Source organism: Lepisosteus platostomus, chromosome 14 (assembly GCF_059453375.1).
Source record: "Lepisosteus platostomus isolate fLepPlt1 chromosome 14, fLepPlt1.hap1, whole genome shotgun sequence".
Lineage (NCBI taxonomy): Eukaryota > Metazoa > Chordata > Actinopteri > Semionotiformes > Lepisosteidae > Lepisosteus > Lepisosteus platostomus.
In genome coordinates, this window is record NC_142624.1 from 6,826,498 (window position 1) to 6,847,398 (window position 20,901).

The window sequence follows — 20,901 nt, forward strand, 5'->3', positions numbered from 1 at the left end:
AATCACCTAATACTTTTTCCACGAAAAACCAAATTTTGTTCTACACTAATTCGCTTATATTCTGTGGGTTAGGTTTCCCATGGACTTTAAACCACATCAGAACAGTCAATTCAATTTCAATTCCAAAAACAGGATTTAGAAGTTCCAGTTTTCATAACCAGGAAAGCATTTGAACCAGATAAAGCCTGTTTCATGACACAGCTTTTTCTAAGGAGGTAAAAATTCAGCTTTTACGGTTACAAGCGAATGAATGAACATTCGTGTATGTTGCTGAACATACATATACTGGACTAAAATCAGGTACCTGATGGACCTTGCTAGCTTACTGAAAAGGTCAGAGGTTTCTCTCTAAAATGCTGATTTGATTTCTTTGATTTATAAAAAATGAAACAAAGTGTTTTGCAGTCGAGCAAGTTTTAAAAGACATCCTACTGTAGGGAAACGATATCTAAAAACCGCAATATAGAACACTTCATATTGGCCATCACTCACCTGTTGGATATATAATGTTGTCATGGTGATGATGTGGTTGATATATGAACAAGTCCCAATCTCTTCCACATTGGAGAGGTTTCTAATAATGAGAAATATGTTTTCACAACAACTTCGATATGACACAAGGCGAGTGCAGATTCTGTAAGCACCCGCTTCTGCGTAAATACTTCATTCAAGGAATAAACTGAAGAATTCACCACAACCATCAGAGGCAGGTCAATCAATATTTGTGTAGCTTGCTTTCATTAAATTGTTGTCTTAATCACAATGCAACAGTCTCATAATGTACAAATATCCCAATAGATTGGAAAAGAAAAAAATTGAACTGTGGAATTCTATTAAATTCAAGAATATAGATCTGGCACTACTGAATATCGCTATATAAATCTATACAAATAAATTAAAGAGCATATCAAGACAGTCGCATTATTTAAAACGGTTCAAAGGGTACCTGTTGAAAAGCCTCCATTTTTACCTGCAAATGACAATGAGGAACTTGACCAACAGGAGAGCCAGTGTCTGCTGCTCCTCTTCCAGTCCATCGGACACTTTCTGGACACACTGGAGCAGCTGGTGGCGCATGACCTGCAGAATGTTGTCTGGAAGCAGGGACATCACCGGAGGGATCTCTTCCAGCCTTGGAACACAAGACACGCCGAGCACATTGGACACATTTTCAGAAACGAATCGCCAAGAATGAACCCCCACAACTTGAAACAGGGAGATGGTTACTCATCACTACTGAGGTACAGTCAGGAACTGTCATACCTACATAAGCCGTTATGACGATTACTGATCATAACTACTTACCTACTTTTTTAATTATGAGTATTGAAATAGAAAAGTAAACAAAACTAGTGATACAGCTTGAGATTCATCTACTTGTACCATTAAAAAAAAAAAACTATTGTGATACTCTATTTAAATGTAGTAAAATACTGTAAAATACATACATGTCTTTCATAATTCAGGCAATCTTTGGATACATTGACTCTAAGATTAAAGATTAAATATGAATACTATGCAGCATTCAATGCCAGCTTGAGAGGTAAATCACAGGCACCATTACAAAGTGCACACATTGCAGTCAACACTTGGCAAGATATTCAGAGCAATAGGCAGGTTTGTATTTTCTGATTAAGGCGTATTTAAATGACTACCTGTCAAACCAATGTAGTAAGAATGAGTCCTGCTCACACCCTCCTGCATGTTTTTGCCCACATTTGCATTTAACAATTCAGTTCTGAAGTCTCATTTGCATGTAATTTAGTGTATTGTGTTGGAACACTTATTATGTCTATTAAGTACCTAGGTATTGTCAGAACATAATGTTATGTCACAGATGAGAGGATGCAGTTGGCCCACCTGTCTTTCGCATCACTTTGTTAAAGCTCTGTACAGAAGAATTGCCAAACAACTGTCACTGTGCGTACAGCCAACTAGAAATTAAGAATCAAAGCTGATCAAAGTAAAAATCAGTTTTATTAAGGAACCCTTAATGAAAGCACAATACAAAAGAGGGAAATACACACGAAGTAGTAAATACTTTGTAAAGACTAAATAGTAAATGAAACCTTGAATTTTCATAATATTCTTGATATTCAAGACATATTATCATTAATAATAATAATAATAATAATAATAATAATAATTGCTTACACTTATATAGTGCTTTTCTGGACACTCCACTCAAAGTGCTTTACAGGTAATGGGGACTCCCCTCCACCACCACCAATGTGCAGCATCTACCTGGATGATGCGACGGCAGCCATTGTGCGCCAGTACACTCACCACACACCAGCTATCAGTGGGGAGGAGAGCAGAGTGATGAAGCCAATTCATAGATGGGGATTATTAGGAGACCATGGTTGGTAAGGGCCAATTTGGCCAAGACGTCGGGGTTACACCCCTACTCTTTACGAGAAACACCCTGTGATTTTTAATGACCACAGAGAGTCAGGACCTCGGTTTTATGTCTCATCTGAATGACGGCGCCTGTTTACAGTGTAGTGTCCCCGTCACCATACTGGGGCATTAGGACCCACATGGACCGCAGAGTGAGCGCCCCCTGCTGGCCTCACTAACACCTCTTCCAACAGCAACCTTAGTTTTTTCCCAGGAGGTCTCTCATCCAGGTACTGACCAGGCTCACACCTGCTGATCTCCAGTGGGTTGCCAGATGTGAGTTGCAGAGTGATATGGCTGCTGGCATACATATATTGTTTACTCCTGCTAGGGCAGTGCATGAACAAAGTATTGCAAAAGAAAAAGAAAACTTTTCGCCTGGGTAAGCCAACCTGGGGAATAATAGCAGCTACCAAATAACACAAGCATGCTAGTTTTTCGGAGAAGTCAGTAGGCTTTTTTCTCCCAAGTCTTTTTTAAACGACATCTGGGTGAGAACTGCTGTTGAGCTCTACACTTAGTATTATTGCCTCTGAGGCAACAAAAGGCAATAAAAGAACGATCTGAAATTTCGGACGAGTTTTAGACACATCGACACCGGCACATTCAAATTGTATACATTTTCAAACTGCTGGGCAGACAAGCAAAGTGTCACAGGTTTTCACATATTCTTTCATAATCACAGACTATTTCTCATAGCCCATCTGCTGGTACAGATTAAAATGACGTAAACTGAGGAATCAAACAGCCACGCCACCATTTTCACTCCATTGAACGTTAGGCAGCACCTAAAAAAGTTATATGCAAAAATAGAGCATCGCATGTGAGGGGTAGAGACTATAACGACAGCAAAGAAGTGAACAAAACACAAGCTTTCTCACCAATAAAGTTACCTGACAAGACACTCTTCTCCGAGTCTAATGTCTTCTAAGACATGCAGGAAGCTGAAGATGTTGCTCAGATATCGAATCTGTGAGGCACTTGCTCAAACCAGTGCAAGAAACAGAAGTGGACATGTGCATTGTCGAATTGGTAAAAACTAAATGAAAAGGAAATAACTTTCTTCAGTTTGCCAATTACCAAACTGAACACGTTATTATGTTCCTGTGAGACTGGAAAAGAATGCGTGTGCACTTCTCCAAAAACCTCAACTGTAGCATCAGGGTGGTGACAATTCAAAACACTCCTGTATCTACTGCTTTTGAGAGCACCGCTGCTACTGAGCCTGCCTTCAAAGTCAAGATCCACAACAAAGATTGTAGACATTTGTGGCTGTTATCAAAACAATTAATTGGCTGAAATGCAGAGTCCCTTGATTTTGATCCCTCTTTGCATTTTTAGGGTTCCATCTGGGGTCTCAGACTCAAGACGTTTAACTGAACAACCGTTTTGTACAAAAATATTTCTTTTTAACCAATCAATTGAAGTTGCTAGGGGGCGAAAAACAGAATAAAACCCAAAGGTAAACGCCAGCACATGCAGACAGCAGCTCGCCTACTAAGGAAGATGATGTAAAGTAACACTTTTATAACAAAAGAAACAACAATGAATGTGTTCAATAAGCAGTGCTTTCTGTAATGTTTTTTTGCTGAGCGTCTTCCTAGCAAGAAACACTGCTAGGTCACACAGTTAAACCTAAATCAAGGAGCTCCTTCCCTGGGCACGTATGTGAGAGGAGAGAGGTGAAAGGATCACTGACAAAACAATAACTTTCATTTTCAGCACTTTTTATTTAGCCTGTCACTAATGTAATTAACATTTAAGAAAATATTAGTATGGCTACACCTATGAGACAGCTCCTGAGAAACTAGACTAATTCCCTTTTTAAAACGGTATTGTAAGTAAATCCTCTGTGTGCTAAGATATAGTCTAACCTGATTGGGCATTTTCACTCATGTGGACAAAGCAGTAAAAGTGCTGTAATTAATCTTCAGGGTGTCGAATTGAAAAATGATGCGCTGCCTGGAATCAGGATTACCAGTTCCTATAATCCAAGAGAAGCCAGATGAATAGGTATTTCAAGCATCTGCATAATCTGTCAACTAATCCACACACAGAGGGTTTTCTGGTAAATATTACTTAAAAGATAATTCCCTGCCTAATACTTCTGTGGTTTCTAACATCCGCCCAGCAATTTCTAAGCTTTAAGCCTAAATTTCTCACTTGTCGCACACATGATCTACAAATCTTCAAAGACTGTGTCTTCTCACATCTCACTTTCTTTATGCATGGAAATCTTTCAGCCTTTCCCGATGTGTTAACTTTCCTTAAAGGCCAGTTCATGTATATTTTTTATGCTTTACAGTCTGTGAAAAAGAACGCATCGCATTAAATAAAGATCAATCCAAAGTCCCAGAAGGAACTGCACTTAGAAGTATAATTAGGTATAGTAATATGAAAACTTTTCCTGATGTGACTGATATAATTCTTATTTCAGCTCCGATAATCCACTTCTGTGTATTGGGAAGATACGATCTTTTATTCCATTTATATTTATGTATGTTGTCTAAAATGGAACTACAAAAGGATCATACACTAAGGATATGAAAAAGACATGGTACAAAGTGATCAGCCATTCAGGACTCCTTAATAACAAATATCCACGTATTTTTCCTTAAAGGTCTTAACTGTACCAACGGTAAATGATATGGATATACTGAATAAATTATTCAAAAGGGCAAAACAGCTGTCAGTAGTACAGTACCTCATTTAACCCCTCCTAAATCTTCTTTTCTGGTGTCTTGCTATTATTTTAAAAGAGTTATCAATGACATAATAACCAGATTCAGGTATATTTATTACCATAATTCTGTATCTTGGAAAACTTCAAATGGATTCGCCCTCAAAGGAAATCTGCCAAATGTAAGTTTATTCAGTTACTTTGGCCTGTACTCACAACACCCATCTTTTATGTCAGCGTTTAGTGTGAGTTTAGGTTTCCAGCTAATTTGTAGAGTATGAATCCAGTATTCAGGCCTGATGAGAGAGTATAATAATTGTGTTATAATAATAATGCTTTTCGAACCTATTAAATTTGAATTATAAACTCACTATGAACCATCCTTTTTGTCTGCCCACCCAATTGCTTTCTCATGATCACAAAATCACTATGCCACTCAATGCATTCTCAGTAAACAACTGCCAACCTATTCCATAGAAACAGTCCAAGTTCTTATTTCCCTGCATACAAGGCTATACATTCACACATACTGTATAAAATCATAAACCATATCACACACATAATCCATTGACCTAGTTTTGAAATAACTAGCTAGGTGCATCCCAGTGTTTCAATAAAAAAACACAACATCTGAAATGGAATTATCAGAAACAGTGCATTTTTCTGACACAGTGACAGCAATACATCATTAGATTCACCTTCCGCTTTCAAACACAGCCTGCATAGTTCATACCCTGCTTCTGCTTGGCACACGTCGTACTTGGGATTAGAGAGGCACAGCTTAGATGAGATGTGCAGATTTAACACAGATGCTTTTAAAGGGATGTAAGAGAAAATACAGCAGCACCATTACATAAAGCATTATCCAGCTTACAGCTCTGCTCTGATGTGCATATTGCACTTTGCATATTTTGATGCATAGTCAATCAGTCTGCTATCTCTGAAAGCACGATTTCAAGCTAGAATTGCTCTAGAAGGGGTTCTTGTCTCTTGTCCCTTGCTCAGCATGGTCAGGTGATTTCAGGAGACTGCAATACTGGACGAGCACCACTTAGGGTAACTGGGGTGTGAGCATTGTTTCTGGGGCTGTGAGCACCCTCAGTCTGGGGAGAAACCTTTCCTTTATGTTCCACAATGGCTATGTGAAACAGTTTGGCTGTGAATACAACAGGCTGTATACACTGCCTATCAAAACTGAATATTGTATATGTTTAGAAGACTATAAAAGATGAGCAAGCTTCATAGTGACGACTCAAAATATTTCAAAATGAATGGTCATGCACAGGCTAAATCCAATCAAAACATGAACGCCGCAATTTCTTTTATGCGAATAAATTGTGACGTGCTGTAGAATGAACATACTATAGAGACGAAAGAAAGATAGCAATGAAAGAAGGCAATTCAGCCAATCTTGCACTGGGAGTTGACGGATTGGTTGTAAGCTTCTGTTTTCCATCTTCATGTTAATTCCACTTGTATACCCAATCCTTGCGCGGCTGTAAATCTGTAGTGCCGAGATGAACTGGTCAGTGCTTTTCAGGATTTTGAAGACCTAAATCAAGTCCCCACACAACTTCTATTCCAGGCTAAAGAGACTCAAAGATACTTCCCTTAATCCGCGTATGACATCCTAATCCGCACAGAAATGAGTCTGGCTGCTTTCCTTAGTACTGCCTCTAGAGTGGCAATATCTTCCCTGTAAAGTAGTGACCAAATCAATACAATATTCCAAGTGATGTCTAAATAATGTAGTGCTTCAATAAAAAAAAATCTTCCTTTAAAATAAATTCTATGCTCTTTATAACATATCCAAGTTATGTGAACAAAGTGATGAGTCAACAAAGTCCTACAGCTTGCTCTTATAATCCTTTTTCTAGATCAATATTACCCATATGAAATGCATGTTCTTGCTTGCTGCATGCAATACCTTATACATTCAATTTAATTTACTGAGTGTCTGCACAGACCTTGATTTCATCTCCACAAAATCCATCTATCTTTTGACTCATCTGCAGATGTGATAAGCTATATACTTCTATACCTGAAATCTTGATCTCTGCAGATTCTGAGAAGCAATGGACCTAAAACTGAATTAGGAGGTATCCAGTGAATGGCCATTCAACCTGACTGAGTTGCTAGTACTTATTCAAGGATTCACAAATTGATTCAAGCACCGAATCCCAGACTTTCCTGAAGAAAACCATGGTTTCAGTGTTTCAGTTTTCAGCTTTGAAAATGGCTCATTCATGACTCGTACAGTCCCCTGTATAAAACAAAAGTTCCTTCTTGTCTCAGATTTAACATAAGCTGTGATAAGTACATAAGAAAGGTTACAAACGACTCATCTTGCCCATTTGGTACTAAGTATTTAATTGATCCAAGGATCTCACCCAGCCATGTCTTGAAAGAAGTTAAGTATCAGTTTAAAAATTATTTTTGGATGGTTTGTTCCACACACCCACAACCTTTTGTGTACAGAAGTGCTTCCTAGTCCTAGTTTTAAATACACTTCTATATAGTTTCTACTTATGCCTTGTGGTTTATGTCTTGCTGTTCATTCTGAAGAAATCTGCTGAATTGTCAAGGCCTTTGAGGATTTTTAATAATCTTGTAATCTCTGCTCAAAACTAAAAAGGCTCAGTTCTTTCAGCCTGTCAGTATAGTTGCTCTTCTCTACACGAATTCTAGAGCAGCAATATCTTCTCTATAAAGCATATCCTTGTGTGGGTATCCTTGAAAGAAGACAAATACATTTAAATTTGTTAACAGTGTAGGAGTTGCTTTATAAATAAATCTAAATTACGAATTTTTATTTTCCCTGTAATTAAGCCTTCATCCCCTTTGGGAATTTTATTTTTTGAGTCTGATAGGCTCACACATATAGTTTACAAGTTGATTGCATTTTGGAAGGGTCTAGATTTTGAAAGAACCGTCAGGGCGATTATCTGCTTATTCAAGAAAAACAGCACCATTCTTTTTTCCCAGAGTGAACTGGTAGATCTAATTTTAACATCAGGCCCATAAATTTGAATTTCTCAAAATCGTTCACTGGAGTTTGGCAGGATGCCTGAACAAATAGGATCTAGTTCCAAACTGTAGTGATCCCCACGTTTACAAAATAAGTTTGGTAGAATGAGAACCGTCAACACAAGATGAGTTTAAACGGCTGCAATACTTTTTGACTGCAATAAGCGATTCCCAGTACAGACCTAGAGATAACCAAAATGGGGGGCACTGGGACCCCCGTTTCATTCCAGCTGCCTGCTGCACTATTCTTTACGTGAGAGAGTTTGTCTTTCTGGCTGAACAGATCTCTCCCTTGTTTCACTGAAGACTAAATGAACGAACCTCTGAATCTCCATATAGAAAACAAAGCAGCTCGATTTTAAATTAATGATTTAAGCACATCTAAATTTGTACGCTTCTAAAATAATTTAATTATTAGTGTTATATTTTGCAATGTGTCTTGTTCTTCCACTTTATTCGAATTGATATATTTTAATAATCACTTTCAACTAAATTTAAACTGAACTTCCAGCTGTCCACTGATGGATGTCAGAGCAACATAAAAAATCAGGTGCCAAAACTGCCCAAGAGAGCAACTTCAAAAAATTTATTTTTAAGAAATTTGTCACCTTAAAGTTTGTTATGAGTTATGAGGTAATAATATTGAATTTTTCAGCAAAAACAGTGTTAAAATAATTTGACATTGATACTTCGATAAAGTATTGTGCCAGGGAAACACAATTTAATTATTTCATTGGAAAACAACATAAATGTAATTTGCAAAATCGGTTTTCATTTGAATAAAACCGTGGACTTTTGTAATTTCTATGGATTTTGTAATTATCAAGAGTCATGAAAGGGAAAATATGTGGCCTCAAATGTAATCTCTTTTCTTACAAAAGCTTTTTTGCTATGCTCAAAAACGTTTTCTGCGTGGCCTTGAAAAATCTATTTACCAAAAATGAAAGTATCCGTCAGACAACTATGTTTTGGAGGCAGCTTCCGTGAACTTACTACTGCACCAGACGCTTACAACAAAAGGTGGATGCTGAATTCCAATACCCAGTGTAGTTGTTATGTTTGGCCCTGTAGCTGAGTGCCAGGGTGAGCTAGAATTTACATTCAGTGCCAGTTACCATGGTAATTAATTTACAGGAGACTCGAAAAACCTGAGGCGGGCCTTGTGGACAATTGCCTCCAGGTGGCACAAGACTCCTGTCAAATTAATTACTGCGGTAATCAGCCCTGAATCACAGGTGACCAGCTACTTCATGACAGCAATACTTCAAAATAATTAAATAGAGAAGGTATGTATTGTTAATGTATGTATTGTAAATATAAACAGTGTGCATTTCATGACTTTTAGCTTACCGGCTGCCATGTCTTCCACGTGGAGAAAAACAGTTATGCAAAGCATGAATCTTCACTGCTCCGTTACAAGTCACACGATCCATAGAAATTTCCAAGAAAACACCAGCATCTTATGAGTTGTCATAGTCTCAATTAAACAAATAAAGCTGTCTTTGTAAAACTATCTTTGTTTCACTTTGTCAGAAAATAAGGCTCAGAGTTTTCTGCTTCAGAATTGAATTTGTTCTAGCTTCCTACCATCAGTGCTCTTTAGACCCCTTTTTCATAACACTAGATAATAGATTAGTCAGTTAACATCAAATAGCCTTCTTTCTAATCATTTACTTGCTTTAAGGGGAACGCATAGCGATTTTTATATTTCGGGGTTAGAAAAAATTAAGTATTGATGAGTGCGCTTTAAACCATAATAAAAGTAAAATGCATACTGTAACTTCTAAAACCTCCAATTAACATTAAAACTAGACAATATTCTCAGATATGCGCAGCGCCATATCATGCAATTCAGAACGAGGCAACAAAACTTCCGGTGATGCGTTGTGGCCTTTTTACATTCTAAAGAAGCAGGCCTGTGAATACATCTCTTTTAATCCAATAGAAATATTGATTTAGAGATGGTTTTGCTGACAAATACGACTTACTTGTTAACTCGTGCAGATCACGATGGAACATTTCTGCAGTGAAATGTCTGCTGCACAACCTGTACTTATTCGCTCGTACACCAAATTACATTTAGTCATTACAGAGACTAGTGAGCAGGAAGGGCTGCATCACATCTCAATTTAGGGAACTCTCACTCTCGCCTGTTGCAAGGCCCGGAGTTTACCACAACATGGCAACTGACAGTACTTTCACTGAGTTTACAATTTTGTGCTTAATTTGAAATTCGCAAATATTTTGTTACAGAGATTTGATAACTGGTCTGAGAAATGGGGACTGCAGTTCCACTTTAATTTGTTTGATCACCAGGAATTAGACCCGGCATAATCAAAGACCCCAGTTAGCCTGTGAGCGATATGCCACCACTGTCACTGAAATGGTGAAATTCAGTACACATGCACCAAAAGGTCAATGACTACCAAGACCACCTGCATTTTTTACTTCCATGACGAAGTTAGCGACAAAGCAGACAAAAAAAACTTCATCAATGACTCAATCCTTACATTTTCTCACTAATTAAATATTAAAGATAAAATCGTGTGGACCAGTATGTTCCCAGTATGAAAGCTTCTATGCTATAATGGTCGGTATCCACTGCACCAGGAATCTCCTGTCTGATACTTGAGACTCCCAATAAAGCACGTTTCCCAGATCATCATTAAACCACCATTTTCTAAAGGCTTTAAGCAATTATTGATTGGGATCATTTAGGCATCTTATTTATAAATCATTAAATCAATAAGTTAAGTTCAAGTACACTAAGTACTGCAGAAGTGTGACTACCCTTTGGTCCTTAGAGTTCTCTTTTAACAAATCTTGCTTATTTCATCAACTACCTACAGAAGTTCCCAATTTTTAATATCAATAGAGAGCAGAAACATGTAAAAACTGCAGAACAATTAAAAGAGGCAAGAAAATGTGCTGACCATCTTGGTGCTTCACTTTTCCTATTAAACAAGGAATTTGCTACTCCATACCTAAAGAGACAGATTTCTACAGGTTTTGCAGTTCTATTTCAATTTATTTCAATTGACTGAAAGCAGAAGGACTTTGTAGCCCTTGAGGGACAGAGGTGCTCCTTCCTCTATAAATAATAGCATTTCAGTTTCAAGCACGCGGTTTTAAGGAGCTGAAGATACCTTGTTGGTGGTTTTTCAAAATCCGCATCCAAGCATTTTTCATAGGAGCTCACAAATATCTCCAGCCATAGCTTCAGGTAATCAGGATCCTTCTGTAAAGAGAAAAAATACATCTCATTCACACAACAGTACAACGATTAATAAAAACATATCCTAAGATTTTTATTTTTTGTGAAATTATGACCTAGAAACTAAAAACAAATCAGACCTTCAACTTGTTAATCAAAAACGTCAAAAAAGTCTTTATACTGAAAACAGCACAAGTGGTTCATTACGTACTGTTATTCTGATGTACAGTTCTTTGTCCCTACAGCTAAAAGGTCTCATTAAGACTTTGACAGCGCAACAATGTTTGTCTTAACTGCTAAGAAAATGGGTACTCATGATGGATACATAATGCACTAATAATGCATTAATAACTTGGAAACTGGTTAGCATTTTATAATTTAATAGAATTATTTTTTAAGTAAACACAGCGAAAAATAATTAGCCACAAAAGTTTTTAGCCTGCACTTTTACAGTTGCCAACTGTGCTTTTTCCAACCTAGACTGTGAACGTTTAAACGATGTGTTCAGTCCTGACAAGAAGAAGTACAATTGTTTGTGTGTTATTAGTTTAAGCAGATTGTGTTTGTCTATTATTGTGACTTAGTTGAAGATCAGGCCACATTTTTATGAGTAATTAATGCAGAAATCAAGGTAATTCCAAAGGGTTCACAAACTTTCTGGCAACTGTATTTGAAAATTCTTATTGCACTTTTCTTTAAAATGATTAGGAGACTTAATATGTAACATCAAAATATGCCTAATTTTTTTTTCTAAGTAGATGCAGAGCCTTTAAATTCAAAACACATAACATCCATCCAATCTCTCAACTCTTCGTCCAATACGGGGTTGCAGGAAGGCCTACCCAGCAAGCAACTGGCACACACAGACACTGAAACGTACACACTCACATCAGGGCCAATTTTCCCAGAAGGCAATTAACCTGACCGAATGTCTTTGGAAGGTGGGAGGAAACCAGAGCACCCTGAGGAACCCCAAGCGAACAAGGGGAGAACATGCAAACTCCACACAGACAGCACCCCAGGAATTGAACCCCAGCTCCCAGTGCTGTAAGGCAGTGAAGCTAATCACTGTGTGACCATGCTGCCCAACCACATAGCATAAAAAACCCTATTTTTAGCACCTATAAAACAGCCCAGGAATAACCAAGAATGGTACATAAATGTCTGTTCCAACACTGCTGAACAAAGATAAAATGTCAGAAGTAATGTTCACTGCCAAAGCTGCTGAAGGAGACGCCACAGAGTAATGGAGATGTACCAGAGAGATCCCTTCTGCATCAAACTTTGCAGGCAATTTTAAAAGATTCAAACAAGATAAGACAGGTGTAACAGGACTGTGCCTGTCTCCAGCCCCATCTGCATACAGCTGCAGCAGATCTCCTCATCAGATTCTTACTTTTCATATCAACAGAGTATATGGTACGTCTCACTTCCTAATGACTGCGTGATGCCATAAATACCTCACATTCGGGAGCTGTTGAAGTGGAACATGAGTATTAACTGCGCTGTTACCCCTTTATTGCCTGGTCCTGTCTGTTCTCAGAAGCTAAGCAAGGTTGGGCCTGAATAGTACAGGGATGAGAAGCCTCTCACAGTTGCTTCTGCAAGGGGTGTCAGTGGACAAGCAGGAAAACCTATTTCTTGTGGGGCCATGTTCTCCACATCACTGCCCCACTGTCATGACATGGATCACGGACCACTGTGCTCTAGGAGGTGTCCTTCGGACAAGACGCTTAAACGAACTCCTGATGACTGTCTATCCATCTTCTTAACTCTATCTGCCACGGCAGAGCAGTGGCTCTGTGGCTAAGGATCTGCGCCTGTGGCTGGAAGCTTGCTGGTTTTTATCCTTCGACCAGCAGAGGAATCCTACTCCGTTGGACCCCTGAGCAAGGCCCTTAACCCCAGCTGCTCCAGGGGCGCCGTATAAAAGGCTGACCCTGCGCTCTGACCCCAGGCTTCTCTCTCCCTGTCTGTGTGCCTTTGTGTCTCATGGAGAGCAAGCTGGGGTATGCGAAAAGACAAATTCCAAATGCAAGAAATTGTATAGGGCTAATAAAGTGATCTTATCTTATCCGATTCAGACGTGGAGTCGTGGTGGAGTCTGAGCAGCTTTGTCAGGACAGGATGGGATGGGATGGGATTTTGAAAGACCCCATTACCCTTTTCAAAAGAATAAGGGTGTTAAACCCAATTTCCTGACTACAGATTACTCTGGGCCTGTAGCATCTAGCCTACCTCCCCCTTAGCTCAGTTGGTAGAGCAAATACTCACTTCTCTGCCGAATCTGTTATGTGGTGGGGCTGCTGGTACATAATGGTGAACACTGTAGGGTCCTGTACTACAGTGGAGGACAGACTGTTAAGCACTTATGGATAATAAATTCAAAGAATCAGGTCCCCAGCTTTTCCCAGTTATTAACTGTTATTAACCTTTTACATTAAAATATTATGTATGACATAAACAATCCTGTCACACCCTTATTAAAAGCCATATCTTAATTGCAATTTCAGTGACAGATCAACGTCAGGTTTTCTTCATAGATGAGCATGTCTAGTTTCATACTTGATTAAGTTACCACTGACATGCAGTAATAATGAGGGTTGGATGCAGGCCTTGGATCATGTACCACAAATTTAATTGCTCTGCTCCTCAAACCCGAGTGGACGGACACAATGAAGAGACAGACGGGTCAGGTCCAAAGAAAAAACTCATTTTCATAATGTAATCTAATCCTTGCTCTGTGCAGATAACAGGATGAGAAATTGAACTAAAACCATTAGACTTTGTTTGGAAAATTAGTGAAAAATACACATGAAATCCAGAATGAAAGTGTGAAAAAGAGACACACTAAGGGGCAGCACCATAGCTGGGTTAAATTGCAGAGCTGGTGTGTTATCTGTGTGGAGTTTGTATGTTGTCTCTATGTTCATGTGTGTTTCCAGTTTCCTCCCATAATTCAAATAGGAGGAAACTGGAGCACTATATGGGTACTGACTTCTGGGAAAATTGGCCCTGGCGTGAGTATGTTCAAGTCTGTGTTTGTGTCATGTGATGGACTGGCGTCCTGTCCTGTGTGTACCCTGCTTTGTGCCCGCTGCTTGCCGGGATAGGCAACCTTGTGTGGAACAAACTGGTTGGAAGATGGATGGTTGGATGTACAGTAGTACAGTAGTAGACAACAGGTTTAGATCTAGGCTGCCCTGTGTTACAGTTCCAAACATTGGTTTCAGAACCGATCTTTAACTTTTGGAAGTCTAGTCTTCAAAATATATACAGTCAATCCGTTTCAGTGCATGTCTTTCTAATCACTGTCTAAGTCCCATTTATATTTTCGTGACCATCGGGGTTTGACCTTTTCCATATGGGTTTCAAAACCAAGCTGGGCAAACACAGAAGGTATGAACTAAAGACTGCAGCCATTCAAGAGCTTGCCCACAATGCCCCATTGATACACGATTAGGGTCAACTAGAAAAGCAAACACCAAGGTTTAAGATGGAATTATTAGAAATGACAGGGGGCCACTATCAACCAAATGCAGACAGAATAGGGAGGGTAGGAAAAATTGTGTTAACACAGTGAATAACCTGCTGTCCTTGTATACAATTCAGCCTGCATTGCTCTCTGCTCACCCTGTTTAACTGGTTTCAAAAACTCAGCGCAACACAGAAAGAAACTAACAGATAAGGAATGTACTAAAGGAAACTCGAAAAGCCCCCACCAACTGTGCGGAATTTCAAGTATGACATATTCAACTGCAAAACAAGTTATCCTTTAAGCCAGGTTAATAATACAAAGTGTCAGAAAGGCAAAAAATCATTGTGGCAATCTAGATATGCTATTTAACCCATTACCTCCTATATCATGCATATTGGTTATTTTTCATGGGAGCTGATGCAAAATACCTTATAGGTTTGTAGTATTTAGCAATCTTTGAAATCAAATAAAAGCACATATGTATTAGATGGGTTGTTGTTGCTGTGTGTAAATACACCTTTGTTTATACACAGAGATCCTTCCCTGCATACTATACAAACAGACACACCTGACAACAGGAAACCAGATAGTCCCACAAATGTTGATGAGTATAATAAACTGCCAAGAACTCTCAGAAAGGTAAAAGCCAGGCAACAATACCATTTGGAAAGTGGAGTTGAAGTACACTACAAAAGCTCTGCAAATTAGATGAAGCAGCTGTACTATCTTCTTTCACCTGCATTAAACATTTAATATCCGGCTCTGCGCAACATATGTTGCTCAGCTGAATTTCAGTAACCGCGGCGCTACGCAATTGAATCGAATTCCCTTATCATGGAAAAACTAGGCAGACAAGCTTTGTTGGGTATACACACCTGGCCGAGCAGAAACAGGCTCAGCAACATTTGTGGGGTTTTTTTGGCATTAGGTCGCCAAGTTCTTATTAGCCAATGCAATGTTGCATCCTACGGAGACAATATCAAATGAACACATCAACCGACAGCTTTCATGCAGGGGAACAAAATTGTTTAAGCCAATAACCTTTACGAAATGAGCAGGAGAGGGATTAAAGTAAAACTATTATAAAGTACTAAATCCAAGTGATATTTTTGGACTAGGTAGGCCGCAATATGTTCTGTACAAGGTGCCCACCCTTTCTCCTCCTCTGCGGTTTAGCGTATTCAGAGTGCCCGGCCAAACCTGAGCTAAGAGGATTCTTAAAGCCTCTCAGACCATCTCTGAGGCACAAACTTCGATTCACCCAAACGTGAAACTCAAGAATTTCCCACTCCATCACCCTGATTTGACGTGCCGATTTACATTGATTCTATGGAATATTTTCATTACAGAAAACTGTTCAGTTCTACATTTATTTTGTGACATGTTCTTTTGTTATTTGGCACGCTTCTGTTGATTTGGATGGAGTATTAAGAATACCCCTGGTATATACATTACATGGTATAGGAAGGCTTTCCTCCCCAGTATACACGTTCTCCTTTATCTGTTCAGGAACGTATCCCCTCCGAATCAGGGGATCGCAGTGCACAGTCACTGAACAAATGAACAATGGTTGAATTCATTGCTATTTCCACTCGCCTCAGCTATGAGATTAGAAATATAATTTTGTTTGACTGGGTGTTTCAAAAATGCCATGCCTTTTACACGCTGCTATTTTGAAACCGCTGGTCACGCAAACCATAATAAAACTGAAGAAACTTAAAAACAACCAAGCATTTTTATTAATGTCTTCTTCTGAAGACAGAAGTGAAACTTTCACGGTGTTAACATCAGCCTAACGTGCGAGTCTTATCTTGTTGTTCCCCCCCTTAAACCTAAGGATATTTAAAAACAGCCCGACTGGGTGCTTACTTCTTTTACGTCATTGTGTTTCATGAATTAGTTCTACGACCCGTTCACTGAAGTGCCTGGCTTTGTGGCTTGGCTGAATAGCTCCTTTCATTACTCTGCATTTTTACTCTAACTCTAATGGGTTTTGTCACCGAAGGAGACACACCTACAGTACAGTGACCGCGGTGTTCTCATGCCACAACAATGTTTGTTTTCCGCGTCTGGTGAGGTTCAGTGCCGACTGGAAAAAAAAAAGATGCCTTTCTAAAAGGACACATTGTCACACAACTGAACCAAATCACAAATCCCATTAAAGATCAGAGGCATCTGGAGAAGGGCCAAAACAGTGCATGATGTCATCTCAATACTGCCAGCTCACTCAGCCCACAAGAAAGGCAGCACTGCTATCACATCCTGTGTTTGTCTGATTTAACTCCACGTCAACACAAGGAGCTTAAATATGAATTTAAGTATCAGTAATAAAACTTAAAGAGTATAGAAAACTGAATGGCTTCCTAAATTTTGAAGAGTAGACTCTGAATTCATCACTGTCAATCGGTCATGTCTTTCTGAAAAGTACGCCGACTCTGCCTGGTACTAAAAAAAAACTGAAAAGGCTTATTTTATGCCCCAGAAATGACCAGCACTTCTGTTTTCTCTGTTCTTGCTCCAAGCAGGTTTTGACTTTGCCCTGTACAACCTTGTGATTTACTTAAAAGCAAATTCACAATATATCTGAGGAAACATGAGATTTACTCAACATCACGGTGGAGTTATGAAATAAAGTAAACAAATCGAATCTGCCCAACCTCTGGCTCACCATGCATCATGTTGAACAGCGCACAACAGTACTGTTTAAAGGTCAAAGTTTAAGAGATAAGATACGACACTGTTACTGTACGTCTGTTGTATATCCTGCTTTTATATCCAGTACTGTGAAGCAGTAGTTACATTTTCAGCTACAAAAATGGCAAGTGGAAAATTAATCTCATGGGCTTCCCAGTTTCTGTGTTTTGGCCCACAGAGAATAGAATATGTTCCAAAAGATTTTGAAAATTGAGCAGTCACATGGACAAAGGCACCAATGGAACGAACACAAAACACAAATTAGTGCTGTTAGCTCAATAATTTGAAGAAGACAATGAGAGAACTGAAATCACTAATGTTCGGTTGCTATTTCTCCTGAAATAGGAGGATACAGAATATGCCGGTGATATTTACTGTAATGGTTACATTATTTACTCAGAATAAATTAAACAGACTAGTTTACTTAAGTGCACAGGAAATAAAAATTCTACAATACTTCAACAGGGCTTCAGCCAATTCCCTGGAGAGTAGCAATACAATTAGCAATCCTTTCCAAGAAAAGATTACACTTTTTCACAATCTGTTGTGAGCTTGTTTTGACTAGTTTAAAGTTTCCATAACAAAAAAAATGGTATAAAACAGCAGCCATGAGCATTATTAACACAAATAAAGTTGGACGAACAAGATGGACCAACGGTTTGAGTTAGCTTTTCCAAAGAAAGGCTAACAACGAAGGTGAAAGTGGGTATATCTCTGATAAGCCCCCATAGAAACAGGAAACCAGGGAAAACACTTGTTGCCTGCTAACTCCACAGCTGAACAAAAGTCACAATCCTGACCCCAAACCCTCTCAAGGTGATCACACATCTCCTCAGTGTCCAATAGAAGAAATATTATCAGAAAATATGTGTCCTTTAACAGAGTCTGTCTGACCATGGTGTACCAATTTTGTCATATACTCCTCCAAGCAGCGTGTTACTACCTTAGCATACAGATTCGCATCAGAGCTTTCAAAGAGGCAAGACAGTAGCTCACACAAAGTTTGAGATTTCTTTTTCAATAAGGCAGACATAATTGTAGTATATACAACCTTCTTCAGAGATCTGATCCCCTCCAAGTAGAATTTTGTGTCATTTCAAGCAGAAGGGGTCTTAACTGGGCACAAGTGAGATTAAATTCAGGAGGGAAGTTTGTCATGCGCTCAACCCCCGGCTCTAGCTCAGACAGAGATGAGGTGTTTCTAGTACAGCTATCTTCAAGAGAAAGACTTGTAATGGAGAGATTGGAGAAAGCTCACTTTCCCTCAACACACTAAATGAGGGAAACTGTATAATTCGGGATAAAAATGGTGTGAAAGGAGGAGTTTATATGAACGGGATCTAACAGAAACGGCAGAAATATTTAAGAATTTAGTCTGGTTAAGTATGAAACTCTGGGCAGTTTTAGTAAATGACTGGATGAAGGTTTGAATTTTAACTTAGTAAACTACCAAAAAAGCAAAACAGACTGAATGGTGTCTTCTTGTATATATGTATTCTCAAGTGCTTACATCTGGAACAAATATATTTTGACAAGCTTCACTTCCAATACAGTAGCATGAGAAAACATGAGCTGATAAGCATGTTCTAGGAAAGCTAACTTGTTTTCCTTATCGGTAATTCTACCAAGACAATTGCATTTATTTAAAAGCCTTTAAATACATCCCCCACATAAGTTTGAAGCTACAGGCAAACAATCTTGTTTGCAGAATTATTTCCCCAAACGATGTCATTTTGGCATTTGAAGTAAACTTGAACGGTAACTGTGGGCACTAATTAAATTATACTGGTGCCCTACTCTGAAATGAAAACATCCAAAGGTAATAAATAATAAATAAATGTAATAAATCTCCCTATCTGTGGTAACTCAGCGCCTTTTCCTTTTGAGCAATATATTTCTTTATTTAGCAAATAAAAGTGTTGTTTCTATTTTTTATATTTGATAATGAAAAAGGCACTTATATTATTAAAAGTATATTATAATATAAAGTTATAGTATTAATAATAATAATACACCCAACAAATATTGTTATTGCTAAATACTGTTATTAATGTGAATGTAATAATGACATCTCCAAGCCTTACAGTATTTCAATGTTGATCGTCACATATCTGTTTTATACTGATGTCTACCAATATTACCCACATTGCACTATGTTATCACACATTCATGTCACACAGCATCACAGTCAAACAGACAGGATTTTTTGTGAATATGTAAAAAGTCAGCAATGCCAACATTTTTAAATTTATGAACTATTAATTCACTGCTTACATCTGAATGTCAACAAGAGTGATTTCAATCTACCACAACGCTGTACATATAAAAAATGTGTCACATTCTATTAATGTTAGCATATACAGATAATGTCAACATATAATTGTCCTATAAGTGTAAGCAATTATTAATTATTATTATAATTAACTTCAGCATAATGGATTTGCCCATTTGCATAATCTTTTTAGTAACCATAAGGCCATTAGCAGGAAACACATGGATGAATATCTTGATGTGCAACTCTAAATATCCATTTATTCCCTTGCAGTCACCAGAGTCACAACTGGGAAGCTGGCCAGCTTTTACAATAGGAAAGCCACTGTCATGATCCATCAGATTATACACATTCTACAGTTTTTTTTCCTGCCTATAAACATCATCGCTACAGTGAAGTGCGATGCAGCACATTAGTAATTTGGTGCCACACACATTGGAGCCAAAGTGTAATGTTTTTCTTATTCCCTCCTCTCACTTGCTGTGTTGGAGTGTGTAGAATCTGCCTATGGGGGGAATGCATTGGAATGCATTTCCTGAATTATGGCTTCAAAAGAATCTGGTGCTGCTCCAGGTTCAGCCACATCTTTTCTGCTTTGTCGAGATAATCCTGCCCCCAGCTACCCTTTACAGAGAGACTGGTACAGTTTGTCGTGTGTACAAAAAACACCCTCCAGACCCATCCTCAGGGTACAAGTTCAAACAATGCATGTGTCCTGAGCAAACAGAGCACAACCAAGCGAGAGGATTAATCGACTTTGCTGTTACTAATAATATTACAGCCAGAGTCTGGGTCACGGGAGAGGCACTACATAATGCAACAGGCCACTCTCTGCTCTCTGTGATTCTACCATTCTCAAACTGCTGAACCTGAACTTCTGCAACTGAAAATCTGTTAGCATGCAAACGCTCAATGAAAGGACCCATAAGTAACCACATAAGCACACAAAACCATTCATCCTTTCTTGTAAAGTATGTACAGAGTCTTGCAAAAGTATTGTGGCCCCTCCAGTTTCCACCTCTTTTTGCTTCAAAACTTGCAGTCGAGACACTTAGAAGGACCAATTGCTGTTTGTTTTATGCACAACCTACTATACACATTCAAAGCGGAAAAAAAATGGAAAAGTCATTAGTGGA

The 20,901-nt window shown here is 38.6% G+C and overlaps 1 protein-coding gene across 2 annotated transcripts in view; it reads right to left on the reverse strand.

The window, feature by feature from the left end:
- Positions 1–20,901, reverse strand: part of nbeal1 (neurobeachin-like 1) — a 132,267-nt gene that overhangs the window by 87,023 nt on the left and 24,343 nt on the right. For both annotated transcript variants that reach the window (XM_088606748.1, XM_088606747.1), the window contains exons 2-4: positions 11,254–11,345; positions 971–1,132; positions 493–574 (exon numbers count right to left, since the gene is read on the reverse strand). In XM_088606748.1, the coding sequence (XP_088462874.1) occupies positions 493–574; positions 971–1,132; positions 11,254–11,345 (336 nt within the window). The remainder of the gene's footprint in view (positions 1–492; positions 575–970; positions 1,133–11,253; positions 11,346–20,901) is intronic.